Genomic DNA, 16172 nt, shown 5'->3' with positions numbered 1-16172 from the left:
AAGCGACCGCTTCCGGCCCCCAAATTTTGGTTCAAAATTGAGGCCCCACTATAATGTAACTTACATATTAATATTAGAATGTTTTCAAATAAAAACATAATTGTGTCTTATTTTTTTCAAAAACTCTTGCAACCATATCTTTTTACATTTATATTGTCATAATTGTATCCTTTTAGCTTGATTTTTTTGTTATCTTTATACTTTTTTCATTTTTGTAAGAAATTCATGAATATGTAAGGGGCTTAATATAGGGAATTCACTTCAGGCCTCCAAAATAAATGAGTCGGCCCTAGCTATTGGTGAGTTTACTTGATCCCTGTACTAAATAGTTCTATAGTACTCAGCAACAACATCACAATCAATACCAATTATTCCACTTTCCAACAATATCTACAAGATTAAACAAATATCACGAGATAATCAAATAAGTACAAAAAGAAGAGTGAATAAAAAATTCCGGAAGTGGAAAGTATATTGTATACTCCTCGGATTATCTCAAATATACCTAGCCGTTACGTCTACGAATCAATGCCTTAAAACATTTTTCCACCTTCCGACTAAATACACCACTAGTCCACCAATTAATCCAAAACATCACTAGTTTATAAACTCTCAAGCTTTTTTATCTTCTCTCTCTAAGTTAACAATTGGAATGAGAAGTGAGGTGTGGTGAAATGGTGAAGGTTGGTATGGTATTTATAGGCATGAACTCCTCTCTCTCTCTTCCTCTCTCAATCGGCTATTCCCTCTCTCTTGTTCATTTAATTTCCTAGATTCATGGGATTTGGAAGTACATATAACTTAATGAAAAATTTATAAGAATCTATGGGAGAATCCTAGGGTTTAATGGCTAGTTCTTAGAGTTTTTATGCATGGATATCAAAATACAAGATTCATGTGAGAATCCAACTCTCCCATGATTTCCCTCTCATTCTCGGCACATACATACTAGCACACACTAGGTTTATTCTTTCTTAGTCTTAGATTGTAAAAACAAGAATCATATAGTACAACTAAATCTATGGCTATGTAATCATCAAGAAGTACAAGGAAGATTTATGAGCAAAATCTTGCAAATCAAAACTCTCCCCTTCTTTTTCTCTCTCTCGGCTCTATTCTCTCTCTCTCTTGCATCGATTTCCATATCTTAGGGGATTCTTAGTACATAAAAATCCTAGGGTTTTATTGCTATAGTTTCAGGATTTTAAGTCTAGAAGATCAAGAGTACAAAATTTGCAAAATCTACTCCTATCTCTCTTTCTCTCCGTATCTCTACATATATATACACATATCATAACTAGATTTCCTAGGATCATAGCTAGATTTGTAAGATTTCCTTAGGATTTTATAGACTTGAAGAATAAGAAAGAAGATCATGGAAGTACAAGCTCTCTTAGGTTTTAAATGAGGAGAAGGTAAATCTTTGCTAGGCTTCTAGGATTAATAGATGCGTGCATGTGTATATATAATTATACAATAGGATTTTAGTATTTTCATTTTAGTAACCAATCAATTCGTTTATAAAAAGAAAACAAAATTGACATTTAAAAAGACTTCTAATAAAATATTTAATTTTATAAAAAAAATATTGGTCAAAAATTCGGATCATTACACTCAACTTGATTTTCCTCGTTTCTCTCCATTGTTGTGCCAATCCATGCATCTTCTTCTGCATGTAAAACTATCACCACCATCACTTGAAACTTGAAAGCTCCCACCCTCTCACCAACACTCCCAGATGATTTCGGGTCACACATTTTTATGGGTTCCTTATAAAAATCAGCTCAAGTAGATATTGATAAGAGTTTTTTCAGAAACCCGAGCTGAGCTACACAAACATCACGTGTGCAAGATTTGTGTAAAAGAATCTTGCCCTCTGAAACATGTCAACCACCTCACACTCGTTGGACTTTCGAAGGTTTCTCTTGTATTTCGAACCATTTCACAGCCCTTCATCACCTAATTTGGTGATCTTTTCGAAACTTTTAGTTCCACGTAAGTCGTAACATGTTCTTTAGCCTAAACTAGCGTTCAACCCATTTTATGCACGGGCAAAACTAACCCATTCTAGCGTTGTGCCCGTTCGAACCTACTTTTATTAATTGTCCCGTGCATCAAACGGGCACAACTCTTGAACGGGTTTATTTTGCCCGTGCATAAAACAGGTTGAACGCTAGTTTATTAAAAAATATAATGGTAGCATGTGAACATTAAACACAATTACTTTACAATGAGGGAAATCATAATAGATGAGTGAAAATAGCATAAGCAGCATTATGAGACGGAATGTGAATAATTCAATTGATAAAAAATTTTAAGTTCTGTTGTTGTCAGTAGGTAATTATAAAATGAAGACTAACAAATTTTGGTGGAAGGTGCGGTGGAAGCAAGAGGCTAACAAATTTTAACCATGAGCTAAAACATCAGTAGCAGTGCACATTTCGTTTCCTTTTTTGCTTTTAAGTGGACAATTTGTGCCATCCATGGGAGTATGGAAGTCAAGAAGTGGAAGTGAACGTGTGGCATGAGAGTTGAGAGTATGGAGTATGTACGTGGGAGTCGGGACTCACTTTTGTCATATTTGCATTGATTTTACATGCTCACATGACATTCTATGACATATCAACTTGCATCATCATTCATGTATTGTCTCAATCGAACGTCAAATGTAAGCCTCTTTCAAAAATTCAAGCTCTTCAAAATTCAAATTATTAAATTTCAAGTCTCTTCCAAAACTCAAGCCACTTTCAAAAAAAATTCAAGCTCCCCCTCAAAATTCAAGCTATTCAATCTCAAGTCTTTTTCAAAATTCAAGTTTCTTTCAAAATTCAAAGTCTTCAAAATTCAAGTTAATCAAATTCAAATTTCTTCCAAAATTCAAGCTTTTCAAAATTCAAGTCTTAAATTCAAGTCTCTATCAAATTCAAGCTATTCAATTCCAGTCTCTTTCAAAATTCAAGCTCTTCAAGTTCAAGCCACTTTCAAAAATTCAAAGCTCTTCAAAATTCAAGTCTCAAATTTAATTCTCGTTCAAAATTCAAGCTATTCAATTCAAGTCTCTTTCAAAATTCAAGTTATTCAAATTCAAGTTAAAACTATTCCAAAATTCAATTCAAAATTCATGAAAATTAAAGCTTTTCATTTTTCAAAAAAAAAATCAAGTCTCTTCGCCGTCTAAGTATTAAAATCTGTCAAAATAACCATGCCTTGGTCAAAAGGCGCATTTTTCGTCCTCCAGGACTCGTCGCGATTTTAGTCCTCTGAGACTCGTTTCAATTTTTAGTCCCCTGAGGACTCGTCTCAATTTTTAGTCCCCTAAGAACTCACCTCAATTTAAGTTCCCCGAGGACTCATCTCAATTTTAAGTCCCCCGATGACTCATCTCAATTTTTAGTCCCCCGATGACTCGTCTCAATTTTAGTCCCCCGATGACTTGTATCAAGAAATTTCATGGCACTCAAGCACTCAATCTTCTCAAGTTTACTACTTAATTTGTCCTTCGGGACTCTCTTTGCTTGCATTGTCCTAACTGAACTACGTTGGTCTGATCCCTACAATGGGGTACGTTGGCAGCTCCATGAGCGTGACCACCTTTATTGCATTCTTGCATTTAACTGCCAGTTCCAGAACACCTTCTTAAAAAATAAGTACTTATTTCATATTTTCAAACTCAAAAATAATGTAAACGAAAAATAAAATTTTAATTTTTTTTGCACCGTATTAAAGATCTCATTGAGATCTCTTAAACAAGATCCATATTGCATAGTTTTAGATTTCAATAAGCCCATTATTTTTTAGCTTAAAATTGCCTTCTTAAAAAATAAGTACTTATTCGGCTTTCTGGAACGGAGAGCGATAGATTGGGATGTCTAATCTTTAACGTCACTTATACCAAGCAATGGTACCTAAGTTCCGTTAAAGAGAGACTACTGTAGATACCTCAATTTGGGCCTCCGAATAATCTTTAAATTCCCTGATGATGAAATAAGGAAAAATATATCTTCAAGGCTTTGATTGTTGTTCCTTTGTCACTCCTTCTCTAAACCTCAAGAAAACCCCTTCCCAAACATATAAGGTGGCCCCCGGTTCAATTGCAAAGAGAAAAATGCGTTTGTTTAGTCAAAAATAACTTTTTCAATGACACACTGACGGTAAAATGGGCACACATTTCAATGTATAATATAAAATGTCTTTGAGTGAAACCAATTGGGTTAGAAAGAGGACTCGACAAGTTTTCCAACGCTTCAAACCACGCCCAAATTTGAGTTCGGGAGTGTCCGGGGCGCCCTGCGAAGTTCAGTGTGCTGAGTTGTCCCGAAAAACTGTGTGGCATTTCAAAACGGGGCGCGGCATTTTAGAAACACAGCACGACATTTTTCTTTATGTCGCGCAGTGTTTCGGGGAAAAGTTCTGACAGTTGCAAAAAGCTGTCGGCCACGCCTACAGGTGCAGAAAATAAACTTTATTCGGCCTAGAAGCCACCTCCCCTCTTTGTATTGATCATCCTTGGCCCTCTTGCCTATAAATACATCCCTCTCAAGTTGAAAAGTACCCCTTCAATTCCAAATAAAGTTACTCTGCCATTTTATAGACTCTCACTCTCTCTAAAAATATCTCAATTTTCTTCTCTTAGGTTCAGTAAACTACTGACTTAGAAAGACTTCCACCTCAAAACATCCAAACAACCTCACATCCTTCAATCCCCATTCAAGCATTTCAAGTCCAAATCAACTTCCATTCCTCCATCTTCAGGCACATCCAAGATTCGATCAAAAGGTATAAACAAATTTCTTGGGTTAAACCATGTTTAGCTTTGAGGGGAACCGATCAAGGCTCTTCTCGGTCTTTCTATACTGAGTTTGGGTCTCAAACGAGCTTTATATTCAAAAAGTACAAAAAAATAATTTCTGCACTGGATACGCTATATCATGCGGTATTTTACAACACCGCACGACGTAGTGTATTATACAGTGCATTATTTTGTTTCTTGTACATACTCCTTCTTATGTTATTTTGTTTAATCTGTTTATTGCTTTTTTGTGCAGGTACATTCCATAGTCAAGTTTCATGTTAAAAATTATTTTTTTATTTTATTAAATCTTATAACATTTCAAAGAGCTTTTTAACATTGCTTTACATGAGGAGATGAACAAAAGGGTCTCGTAAATCATTTTTCAGAGATTCGGAAAATCTAAAAAACTATTTTGCGGGCCTATGGTTTGTTTTGTTATGTAAAAGCGAACTGATGCTGGAATGTGTAGACAGGTGCATCGCACGGTGTTTTAGTTACACCGTGCGACATATCCGAGTCCTTGTGCGGTGTTTCACATGATATTGGCGGACTACTGTAATGCTGTTATTTCATTTTCTGTACATTGCTCATCCATTTCATACTGTACAGTTCGCACCACAAGCACGCCAATATGTTATATTTAATCCAGTGTGCCTTTCCCGTACATATTTTAAAGTTAAGTTTTTGCAAATGATATTAAATCCCCCATTTAAAATGCTTAGTAGAGACCGGTTTTTACTGGGCGAGTGGGGTGTTTTTTCAACAAAACCTTTCCCGCTCGTAACGTGGCTCCCGGATCCAAAATCTTGACGTTTTAGCTAGACCAAAGCCCTTTTTTCCCTCAAACAAATTCTCGATTTTTCGGATCATCCATCTCAAAAATCCGGGTGGTGACTCTCGAGCGCACTGGTGGGGGAGCCCACATTCCCCTTTTGAGTAATACAGAAATGATGAGGATTAAAGAAGAGGAAAAGTGAGGAGCTGCCTTGTTGAGGATTAATTAAAGAATGGAAAAAGTGGTGAGAAGTTGCATGAGAGGAGATTAAATAGTAGAAGAGAAAAGTGGTGAATGTGGGGTTTTTTTAGTGGGCAGGTGTTTTAGGAGGGAAGGAGGGAGGGGTGAATGTGGGAGTGCTTTTTTTTTTTTGTAACGGGTAGGTGTTTTAGGAGGAAAGGAGGGAGGGGTGAATGGGAAAAGTGGTGAACGTGGGATTTTTGTTTGTAAGAGGGAGGGGTGAACGTGGTTTTTTTTCTTTTTCTTTTGGGAACGTGCGGTTTTTTGTTTTTAAAGAAAATGGAAAATATAGGAAATAAGGATTGGGGTTTTAGAGCCTATTGAGAGCTCAACTACATTCTCTTAGGATATTGATAGATAGATAGATTATATTTTGGTAAAATTACATGGAAACCCTTCATCTATACGTTTTGAACGCGAAGACCCCCAAATGCTGAAAATCACTCATTCAAACCCCCTCATCTATATGAAATAAAAAATTAGCTAACTCTGTTAATGGAATAAGGGAAAATTATATGTGTAGGATTGTTTTTTTCAAATTTAAGAAAATATGAGTTTGTTGATCAACTGTCGAAAGAAAATTAATAGCTCAATCAAAATTCTAAAATCATTTTCATTAAAATATTGTGTGCGAACCAATTAAAAGAGGAGTGTTGCTACAGGGACCGAATTGGGGGACCGAATTCGGACCGACGGCCGCCGGCGGGCCGTCTCCGGCCACCGGACGGCCGATCCGAGCCGTCCAAAAATTCTAAAAAAAAAAACCGAGGGGCCCCACGCGGGAATCAACGTCATCCGAGGTGTGTAGGGTGCTTGATCGGAGCACCCCTTTTCGTGTGTATATGTATATTATACATATACACACGAAAAGGGGTGCTCCGATCAAGCACCCTACACACCTCGGATGACGTTGATTCCCGCGTGGGGCCCCTCGGTTTTTTTTTTTAGAATTTTTGGACGGCTCGGATCGGCCGTACGGTGGCCGGAGACGGCCCGCCGGCGGCCGTCGGTCCGAATTCGGTCCCCCAATTCGGTCCCTGTAGCATTTTTGTTAAAAGAGGCAAATATTGCCCAAATATTTTCCCGATAGCCACGTTCTAGACGTATGTATGACTCAAGGACACAATTGAGACACATGTGGACATGATAGTGTTATGCCTTGTTTGAATGGTATTTTGAAGAAAAAAAATCCAACTTAAAACACACTCATTACCCTTACTTCTAATCATTACTTTCATTTTTTTTCCATTCTCCGATCATTATTCTCTCTCTCTCTCTCTCTCTCTCTCTCTCTCTCTCTTCACTTATTACCCATATCTCCAATTATTACTTTAATCTCTCTCTCCGCTCATTACCCAAAAACCAAACTCAAACATTTTCAAAACACCATCCAAACAAGACATTAATAACTCTCAAGGGAAAAGATACTGGTACCAATTTTCTAGTTTCAAAAATATATCTATCCATGTGTGGGATCTGCATTAGGTTCCACATAGATCATCTGAGCCTTTTTTATTATTTACAAGATATTGTTTAAATCTTACGTGTAAAAAGTCAACTTACTCCAATATCGATAATTGCTCAAATTCAATCATTGAAATATAGGTGATCCAAAATCCGTATCCATAGTTAAACTTAGAGTGTCTCCAATGGTATAACCAAAACCAAAAATGTTTGAAAAGTTTGCAATGTTGATAAAAAAAAAAATGGCTCACAATGGTATAACCAAATGTAGCAATCATTTAATCAATAACCAAATTTTTATTTTCAGATAACCAAACTAGAAATATTTTCAGAGTTTTTAAATATCCATCCTCAAACCTCATCCCACGTAAGTATTCATCCAAGTAATTTTGAATTGTTATGATATCATCCTTTCATATGGTGAATTACCTATCTTATCCTTTTAATAAGATATATGTGTGTATATTGCCTTCCTAATTTAGTTGGAATAAACCATTTCCTAATTTAGTGGGATAAATCACAATAATTAGAGGAGATAATTACAAAAGAAGATTTCAAAATTTAAAATTTTCATAATAATAAAAAAAACTCCTTTATTTTTCTCTGATTTAAATTCAAAAATTATATTTTTCATATTTTCGAAATATGAAAAATATGGTTTTCACTATAAGACCAATTTAAACCATATGCTTTTTCATATTTTCATAAACTAATTTTAATTCGAAAACCAATTTAAACCATATGTTTTTCATACTTTGAGAATATGTCATGAAATCGATTCATATTTTCACTATATGAACGTAACGATACGTCATGATTTCATGATTGATTAACCATGAATCTGCAAAAAAAATTCTGAGATATGGATTAACTATGAATTTGCAAAAAAACATGATCAATTTCAGCCAAAAAACATGATCAACCTTGATATTTCATGGTGTATCACATTCACCATAAGAACGTGATGAATCGATCATATTTTCATTGGTAATTCTGCAAATTCATGACATATTTCGAAAATATGAATCGATTCATATTTCATGAAATCATGATTTTACGCTCTTATGGTGATGATAAAAATACACCATGATAATACAGATACACCATGAAATATCTACATCGAAAATTATTTATTTAGAATACCAACTACATGATTTCGAATACCCATTTTAGATTGAAGATATACACCATGATTTAATCGAAAAAAGTAATACAATTAAAATAAATAAATATATCATTATTTAATCTAAAAAATAATTTAAGAATATGAATCAATTTTTGAAATGATTTACCCATTTCAGAATACACCATCAGTATTTGCTTCTGTTCTACGGGCATCAGGATGAGTGGCGGAACTCGATGGTGGGTAGTGACTCAATTCCGAAAAAAGATGGAGGGGTTTCGACGTCCCCGCTTTGAAACGGCAACGGAGGACGGCGACGACGGGATGGCGATGGAGGACGGCAAGTGCGAGATGGGCGGTGTTAGGCTGATGGGAAATCTCGGCAAAAGCTTTTATACGGCAATGGAGGATTGAATCATGTATATCTCGGAAATTTGAGATCATGATTTCTAGGATTTGAAAACTAATATGGAAATCCAAAATATAATATTACTTAGAGCATCCGCAATGGGAATAATCAAAATCAATAATCAAAATGTGACACGTCAGCATTTGATTCTCCATTTAGTTCATAATCAAACTTAACAAATTTTACCTCCACATTGGTTATTTTTGCATCCCTATAAAAAAAACCCCCATAATATGCAATGCACCTATGTCTAATTACAAACGAGTTCTAATCATGCACCCGACCACACCAAATTATTCTTCTAGATGAGACGATTCTAATGTGGGGTGTTTTTTAGTTTTTTAGTTTTGAATTTGGTTATTGGGTTTGATTATTGAGTTTTGGTTATTGGTAAAAGTTGTTAAGTTTGGTTATGGAATTGGTGGAATTTGGTTATTTGCTAAAAGACTTGTAACTTTGCTTATTACAATGTGAGGTGTTTTTTTAACATTGTTGTTAAATTTGCTTATCCATACCAATTTGTTTATTACAATTTGGATGCTCTTAGTTTAAATCAATGTTTACCCGAGATTTATGGCATTTCAGTTTGGGTAATTACTATTTTTACGGGAGGACTTGGGAGTTAAGTTTAGGTCTCAAAATTCAATGCCATATAAACATTCCATTTCGGCTTAACTAGGGGCAAATTTGTGTTTCTAAAAAATATGGGATGATATCATAACCATTCAAAATGACCTGGATGGATAATTACATGCAATGAGGTTTAAGGATGATTATTTAAGTCTCCTAATATTTTCTCTTTGTATAACCAAATTGAATGAGAACAACACTCTCTCTTTTTTTCCTTCTTCTCTCTCCTCTCATCACTGTCAATAGACCCACCCACTTATACTGTATTTATTTTCAACTCTCTCTCTCTCTCTCTCTCTCTCTCTCTCTCATATATATATATATATATATATATATATATATATATACTAAAAAAGGATTTTTAATTATGAACTAAAAATGATTATTGTGGGACTTCACATTATTAATCTTAACAACCCCATAAATGAATAGTCAAAAGATGAAGAGACAAATTTTGATTATCCTTAAAAAAATTGATTATTCAATTTTAATTATGCAATTGCTAGTATATATATATATATATTGAATTCCGTTATGCCATTACTATTGGAGATACCCTCCATCCTCATAATTTGAATTGCAAGAGTTCCTTATGAGGGCGAAGCTGTAAAAGTGTGGATTAGTCATGAGGTCATGAATTTATAAAAAAGGATGTATCCCTCTGTGCCAAAAAACCTTTCATTATTTCAGTTCCATGAAAAAATTGTTTATATTTACTAATTTCTAATATTTTTTTATAAACAATATAAATCTTATTTGATAGATTTAAATTAATTTTATTAAATAAAAATTTAAAAATTACATGAACATTATGAATAAAAATATAAATAATTAAAAAATAACAGGCAATTTCAAAATTGTCCAATATTATGGGAAGGGGGAGTACGTATTTTTCAGCCCTAAATAAGTTGTGGTCATCAATCACACTGAGAGTGAGAGAGGCAGCGCGAACCGTAGCTCCCTCCCCCAGCTATCGGCGGCTCCGGCAACGAACGACAAGAGCAGGTACCTCTCTCTCTCTCCCCTCCAAATAAGGGCCCTTCGTTTTAGCACTGTTTTGGGGGGCCGAAAGCGGTGGCTTCCATGGCTTCTGCTCAGGGCCGGCCCTGATTTTACATGTGGTTGAGCATGACTAATTGTGGACTGTCACTCCACTCTTTTTGTTTGTAATAGTAACTAGTGGATCCGTTTTTGTTTCAGGATAACTGGAACTACTTGGTGTGGTTTGGGGGGGTTTAAAGCGTCACAGAACTGCAAAATGGCGTATGTCATATGCCTTTCAATATTTATTTCGATTTCGATATTGTTCGGTTACTAAACAGTAAACCCACTCTTTGTACAATCTTATATACCCAAGACAAAATCATGTCCGTAGTGTGAGTTTTACCTCGGATATGTTGTTTCCTCCTTACATTGATGTGTTCCCATGTAAGTGTCAACGAGCCAAAACTTGGTGGTTCTTAACTTAAGTCACTAGCCTAAATCTGTCACAAGTATCAACCCTATATCACATGAATCTTGTTGATCTGGATTGTGACATTTTGTAATACCCAGAAACTGGTCTACTAGGCTATATGACGACCAAAAAAGTCTATCAGTCTAATGTCTCTAGAAGACTCCCTTAAGAAATAATCCTATGATTCTAGAGACTGCAGAAAAGGATGAAGTGGGTAGTTTGGTTGACGTGTTGGAGTTGGATTACAATCCTGCAACGCATAGATAACTTAGTAGGTATGAGTCATATTACAATCAATGTAATTAACTTTTCTATTTAAGGGGCGCGTATTGGTGCCTTGACTTGGGGCCATCGCTTGTGCTGTGTATGGTGAGTACGTGTGGTGTTACACATTTCCCCCCACCCAAATTCAAGATTTCCAAGTCATGAATTGGCCCTTAGATGGTGGGCTCTGGGCCTTTCTGAGTCCCCCGCCTAGTCTCATGATAGCCCTATCACTGATTGGCCCACATGAGGTCCATATAGTCAAAAGGCTGTCACACACTTGGACTTGATTTGATACCACTTTCACAAGCCCGGGTCTTGTAAAATGTTTACTGGTAGCCCAATCGACCGAGAAATTTTGTGCTCAAGTACGAGCTCTTCACACGCTGACGTAGGATAGTGGCACCCTTGTAGTTGTAGCCTCTCATTCGCAAATGTAGTGAGTCATTTGAGTCTGGTAACACTTTCCTGATCAGTTTGTGTGGTGTTACACATTTCCCCCCACCCAAATTCAAGATTTTCGAGTCATGAATTGGCCCTTAGATGGTGGGCTCTGGGCCTTTCTGAGTCCCCCGCCTAGTCTCATGATGCCCCTATCACTGATTGGCCCACATGAGGTCCATATAGTCGAAAGACTGTCACACACTTGGACTTGATTTGATACCACTTTCACAGGCCCGGGTCTTGTAAAATGTTTACCGGTAGCCCAATCGACCGAGAAATTTTGTGCTCAAGTACGAGCTCTTCACACGCTGACGTAGGACAGTGGCACCCTTGTAGTTGTAGCCTGCATTCACAAATGTAGTGAGTCATTTGAGTCTGGTAACACTTTCCTGATCAGGCGTGTCACTATTGTTATGGACTTATGGTGCTCTGTAAGGCAAGGAAAGCACCAAAGTATGTACTTCCTTATAAGGAGTGGCAATGGGCTTATAGGGCTGTATGCCTAATTGCCTATGCTATTGCTGTTTTGATTGTACTGTGCTAACTTCACCATTTTTTACTCGGTTACTAGGGGGCGTGTAACATGGGATGAGGCTAATATTGGGGAGATTGAAGCAAATAAACCTGTGAGGCAGAAAATCACTGAACCCAAGACACCATATCACCACCCAAATAGTGTGGATGATGATGATGGTATGTTGACTGATTTCTTCTCGGTGAATGCTTTTGTAAAATGCAGTTTTGGGACTTTTACTCAATTACAGTAGCTGAGTAGCAATTAGTCCTTGTTAACTCACTACCGTTGTCATGTCCTTTAAAAATAGCTGTGTCATCTTGTCCGTGACGTGTTGTCGCTACAGATACACTTGCATTTATGCTGTTGATTCAGATGGCAGTGGTGCGATGTGGTTTGCATTACAAGGAAATTATGTGAAATGAATTGAGAGGATCATGGTTAACAATCTTCAAAGGTGATTTTGTTGTTATTTGAAAGTAAAGTTCCAAGGATCCTGGTGATGGTCATAATTGCTAAAAAGAACAATCAATATAAAGAGCGGGTGCGACATGGAGACATTGTCAATTGGTGTACCGAGTCCCAGACACCTTCTTTCATGTAGATATGGATCTAGTTAAAGAAACCAAAAAGCTCATGGGCTTCTCTACTTGTCAAGTACCATATATTATGGTGACAAAAAGAGAGAATATGCTGTTTTTATCGAGAATGACTCTTCCCTCATTGTTCCCTCTCCATTCTAGCCTACCCACAGGCACAGCGATGACAACAGGAAAAAGTGGAGGGGTTATTGTGTAACAATTGAGGTGGCTTGTCAGCTTTCATTTAATTCCCAAGCCCATGCTTGGGAATTCACAAAACAAATCTGCCATATGTTCTTGTACTTGTATAATTATCCATCCGCTAGGTATCCAAGTTCAGCTACACGTAAAAATAAAGGGAACGAAAGGGAAAAAATTACTACCCTGGCTGTATACGTCTATGACAAATCTAGATATGTTGTGAGGCAAAGACATGATATTAATGCATTACTATAACTTTACATAAAAACAGAATAGTAAACATGGATGGTTTTTAGTTGGTTGAATAGATGGGGATAAGACTTCTACTGTGATGAGTTGTGCCATGATGTACTTCAGAAATATATGTTTCAGTGGGATGGGGGTTGGTGGATGGATTGTCATGTTGAAGTTAGTAAAGAAAGAAATATTGGGTGTGGACTATGCTATAGCTTCAAGACTAAAATATACTGATTACTGTTAGCTGAACTTCATTTTTATGTAGGATCTCTTTCTCCTATAAGAGGTAGTTTTGAGGATTGCATTGATTCCATGCATGCAGAAGCAATATCTTCTGCTTTGAATGGTGTATCTTCCTCTAGCGGGCAAAACTCCCAGCAATCTGGTGGCTGGACATCATCTGATGACGAAGCAGATCTTACGGATCAAGATGGTCAAGGTTCTTATTGTAACCCTCTCTCTTGTAGTTTTGCACTTTCCTTGTCCTTTGACCAACCCATACTACCCATAAGGTTGTGATTGGTTCTGTGGAGGGATGTATAGACCGGAAGGGAAAGATAAAGTGAGATGGCTAAATGTATTCTTTGGTTTTCCTACTAACCATTCCTTGATAAATCCCTCCACAGATCCATGGTTTTAACCTAGCGTAAGCAGGAAATTAGTTAAAGTTTCTTTCCAGTTTTGTGATTGACTATAGTTTTTTCCTTAAGGAATTTCAATCCACTCTTTTTTTAATAATCATTTTACTTGATTACGATCTTCTTAATAGAATTCCTTCGCACTATTTTTTCCCTCTTATATAGCCTTTGAAGTGCTACGGTCATGGATTCATTCCTGGGAAGACATCATTTTTTTTTTTTCAAAATTTAGGAGATAATTAAAGGAGATATGTCGCTTTTCTGTTATTTTTGTCTTTTTGGAAGAGGGAATGCTGTGAAAAACTCTTGGAAATAGCATCCCAATTTTGACATATGGGTGCTGATTTCGGTTATGCACATCCATTTTGTCGCATTCTCAAACTGATGGGGTTGGTATGAGGTTTAGGGACCTCAAACTGCTAATGATTCTTCTATCAATCATCCATGTATACAGCAAAGTCTTGTGCACTTATCTCATGCGATTCAAAGGATCTCAATACCATGTGTCGGCACCGGGGAATCTTACTATAACGATCATCTAGTACTAGGAGAAATAAAGATTGTAAAATGGAGTGCATTAGCTGAAGTGCTTGGGCGATTTCAACCTTGTTAGTAGAATTTCTTCACACCATTTGCCATTCCTGTTTCTTCTGTCCAGATTCAGTGAACACCTTTTTTCTGCTAATACCTTTCTTTCAGAGAGGTCGCGCTGTTACAAATTCTTGGAAATGGCCCTAATTTGATGGATGGTGGTTTTTGTCTCACATTTTGGTCTGTTCGTCAAACAGGTAAGAATGGCACAAGGTTTAGGGAGCTCAGGCGAGCTCATTACGATGAATTCCGAAAAGTGAAACAACTCCGGCGAGAAGGTTCCTCGCTCGAAGATGCATCTTCGGATGAGGATGATGTGAAAAACAATGGGAAGATCAACTCGCCATCGTCATTAACAGCTGGTGTGAAAGTTACAGAAGTCGAGGCCATTGAAAATGTTTCTCATCCTCTGCCTAATGGAAGTTAGAATCGGATGTCCAAGTCCAAACAATATACTACGAAAGAAATTGTTGGTTTTATGCCATTCATTCAATTTCGTTCAGTCTGTATCTTCCTGATGCAATTTCCCTTGTAAACTGACATTTCATTCTATGTGTGGATCTACATACAGTCGTGTACTGAATTCCTCATATGCACAGGGAAAATTGGGTCCTCTTGTTTGTGTTTTTATCCCCCTTGGTGCTGCCTTGAATCAAAATTTAGGTAGTCAATACTCTCTCTCACACACACACACAATAGGGAAATTGATTCAATCGGAGCCAACTGCAGATGCTAACTGCAGTATGGTGAGTGTGGAGGCCGTAATAATCTCCATGCCAAGTAAAAATTTCACTTTATTAGACTAATCTTCTTTGTTGAAAATCCTTCCACATAGAAGGAACGTAAAGATCTTTTCCTTCTGGAAGCTGTTAATGCCACGGGGCATTTTGTTGCTGCCGTGGTACATTAATTACAGGTAATGGTAAAACAGAAAATGCGGTGGCTGGCTACCGCGCGCCGTGTGGGCTCACTTCGGGTCCCGCACGGATGATCTGAGCCGTTCAATAATTTTAAAAAAAAAACGGAGTGGGCATCAAGAAACATCAGCTCGATCCGATATGTATAGGTGCTCAGATCAAGCTTCTCATCTTTCTTTACACTAGAAAACCAATCTTTCCATTTTTTCCAATTTTTCAAAGATGAGAAGCTTGATCCGTGTACATACACAAATCAGATTTAGTTGATATTTTTTTTAATTATTGAACGATTTGGATCATCCGTGCGGAGCTCGAAGTGGGCCCCACATGACATGTGGTGGCTGTAGCGCTGCTCTAAAATGGCTCGAATGTCCTCCCTAGTCCCTAGCAATTAAAATTGCTTGGCTTCTCCCTTGTCATTTACCTTTCCAAAAATGCCTCAAAACATATCTTTTCCATTACTGATATAACTGTTTTTTATCAAATTTCTAAGGACCAAATCTAATTTGATTCTTCACTATCACAAGATCCCAATCAAAATTCTTTCTTCTACAAAAAAGAAAAAAAGAAAAAAAGAGACTCTTTAAACACTACCATCGGCATCAACAAAAAAGAAAACTCTAACTTCTAAATACAATAATCCTCGCCTCACTCCTTTTCTTTATCACATTGAAATTACTTTGGTTTTTGTTACATGCCTTAGGTCATAATAGTAAAACATGTCCCAAAAATTATGGGACAAATGAGTTTAACACAACTTTTTTTATCTGTCTGGGGGGGACAAATGATAATCAGATTTATTAATTATCTGACGCTTCATGAAATGCATTTTTTATTGTAGACGAAAAATATTTGTTTTGATTTGAATGGTTGTGGTAACGTCTTCCTAATGGACA

At 36.8% G+C, this 16172-nt stretch overlaps 1 protein-coding gene across 2 annotated transcripts; it reads left to right on the top strand.

Annotated features, from left to right (window-relative positions):
* Window positions 1-10293: 10293 nt before the first annotated feature.
* On the top strand, window positions 10294-14972 carry LOC131307743 (protein phosphatase inhibitor 2-like). 2 transcript variants are annotated; one of them, XM_058334415.1, is made up of 5 exons: window positions 10294-10438; window positions 10634-10696; window positions 12169-12290; window positions 13453-13569; window positions 14557-14972. In XM_058334415.1, exons 2-5 carry the CDS (start codon window positions 10692-10694, stop codon window positions 14784-14786), a joined length of 474 nt encoding a protein of 157 aa, XP_058190398.1. In that variant the 5' UTR covers window positions 10294-10438; window positions 10634-10691; the 3' UTR covers window positions 14787-14972. The 2 variants fall into 2 exon arrangements, with proteins under 2 accessions (XP_058190398.1, XP_058190390.1); XM_058334407.1 differs by having other exon boundaries at window positions 13396-13569.
* Window positions 14973-16172: the final 1200 nt, after the last annotated feature.

Source organism: Rhododendron vialii, chromosome 1a (assembly GCF_030253575.1).
Source record: "Rhododendron vialii isolate Sample 1 chromosome 1a, ASM3025357v1".
In the NCBI taxonomy this organism is placed as follows: domain Eukaryota; kingdom Viridiplantae; phylum Streptophyta; class Magnoliopsida; order Ericales; family Ericaceae; genus Rhododendron; species Rhododendron vialii.
Note: the sequence above shows the minus strand (reverse complement) of the source record. Positions and strands in the feature narration are given on the sequence as shown.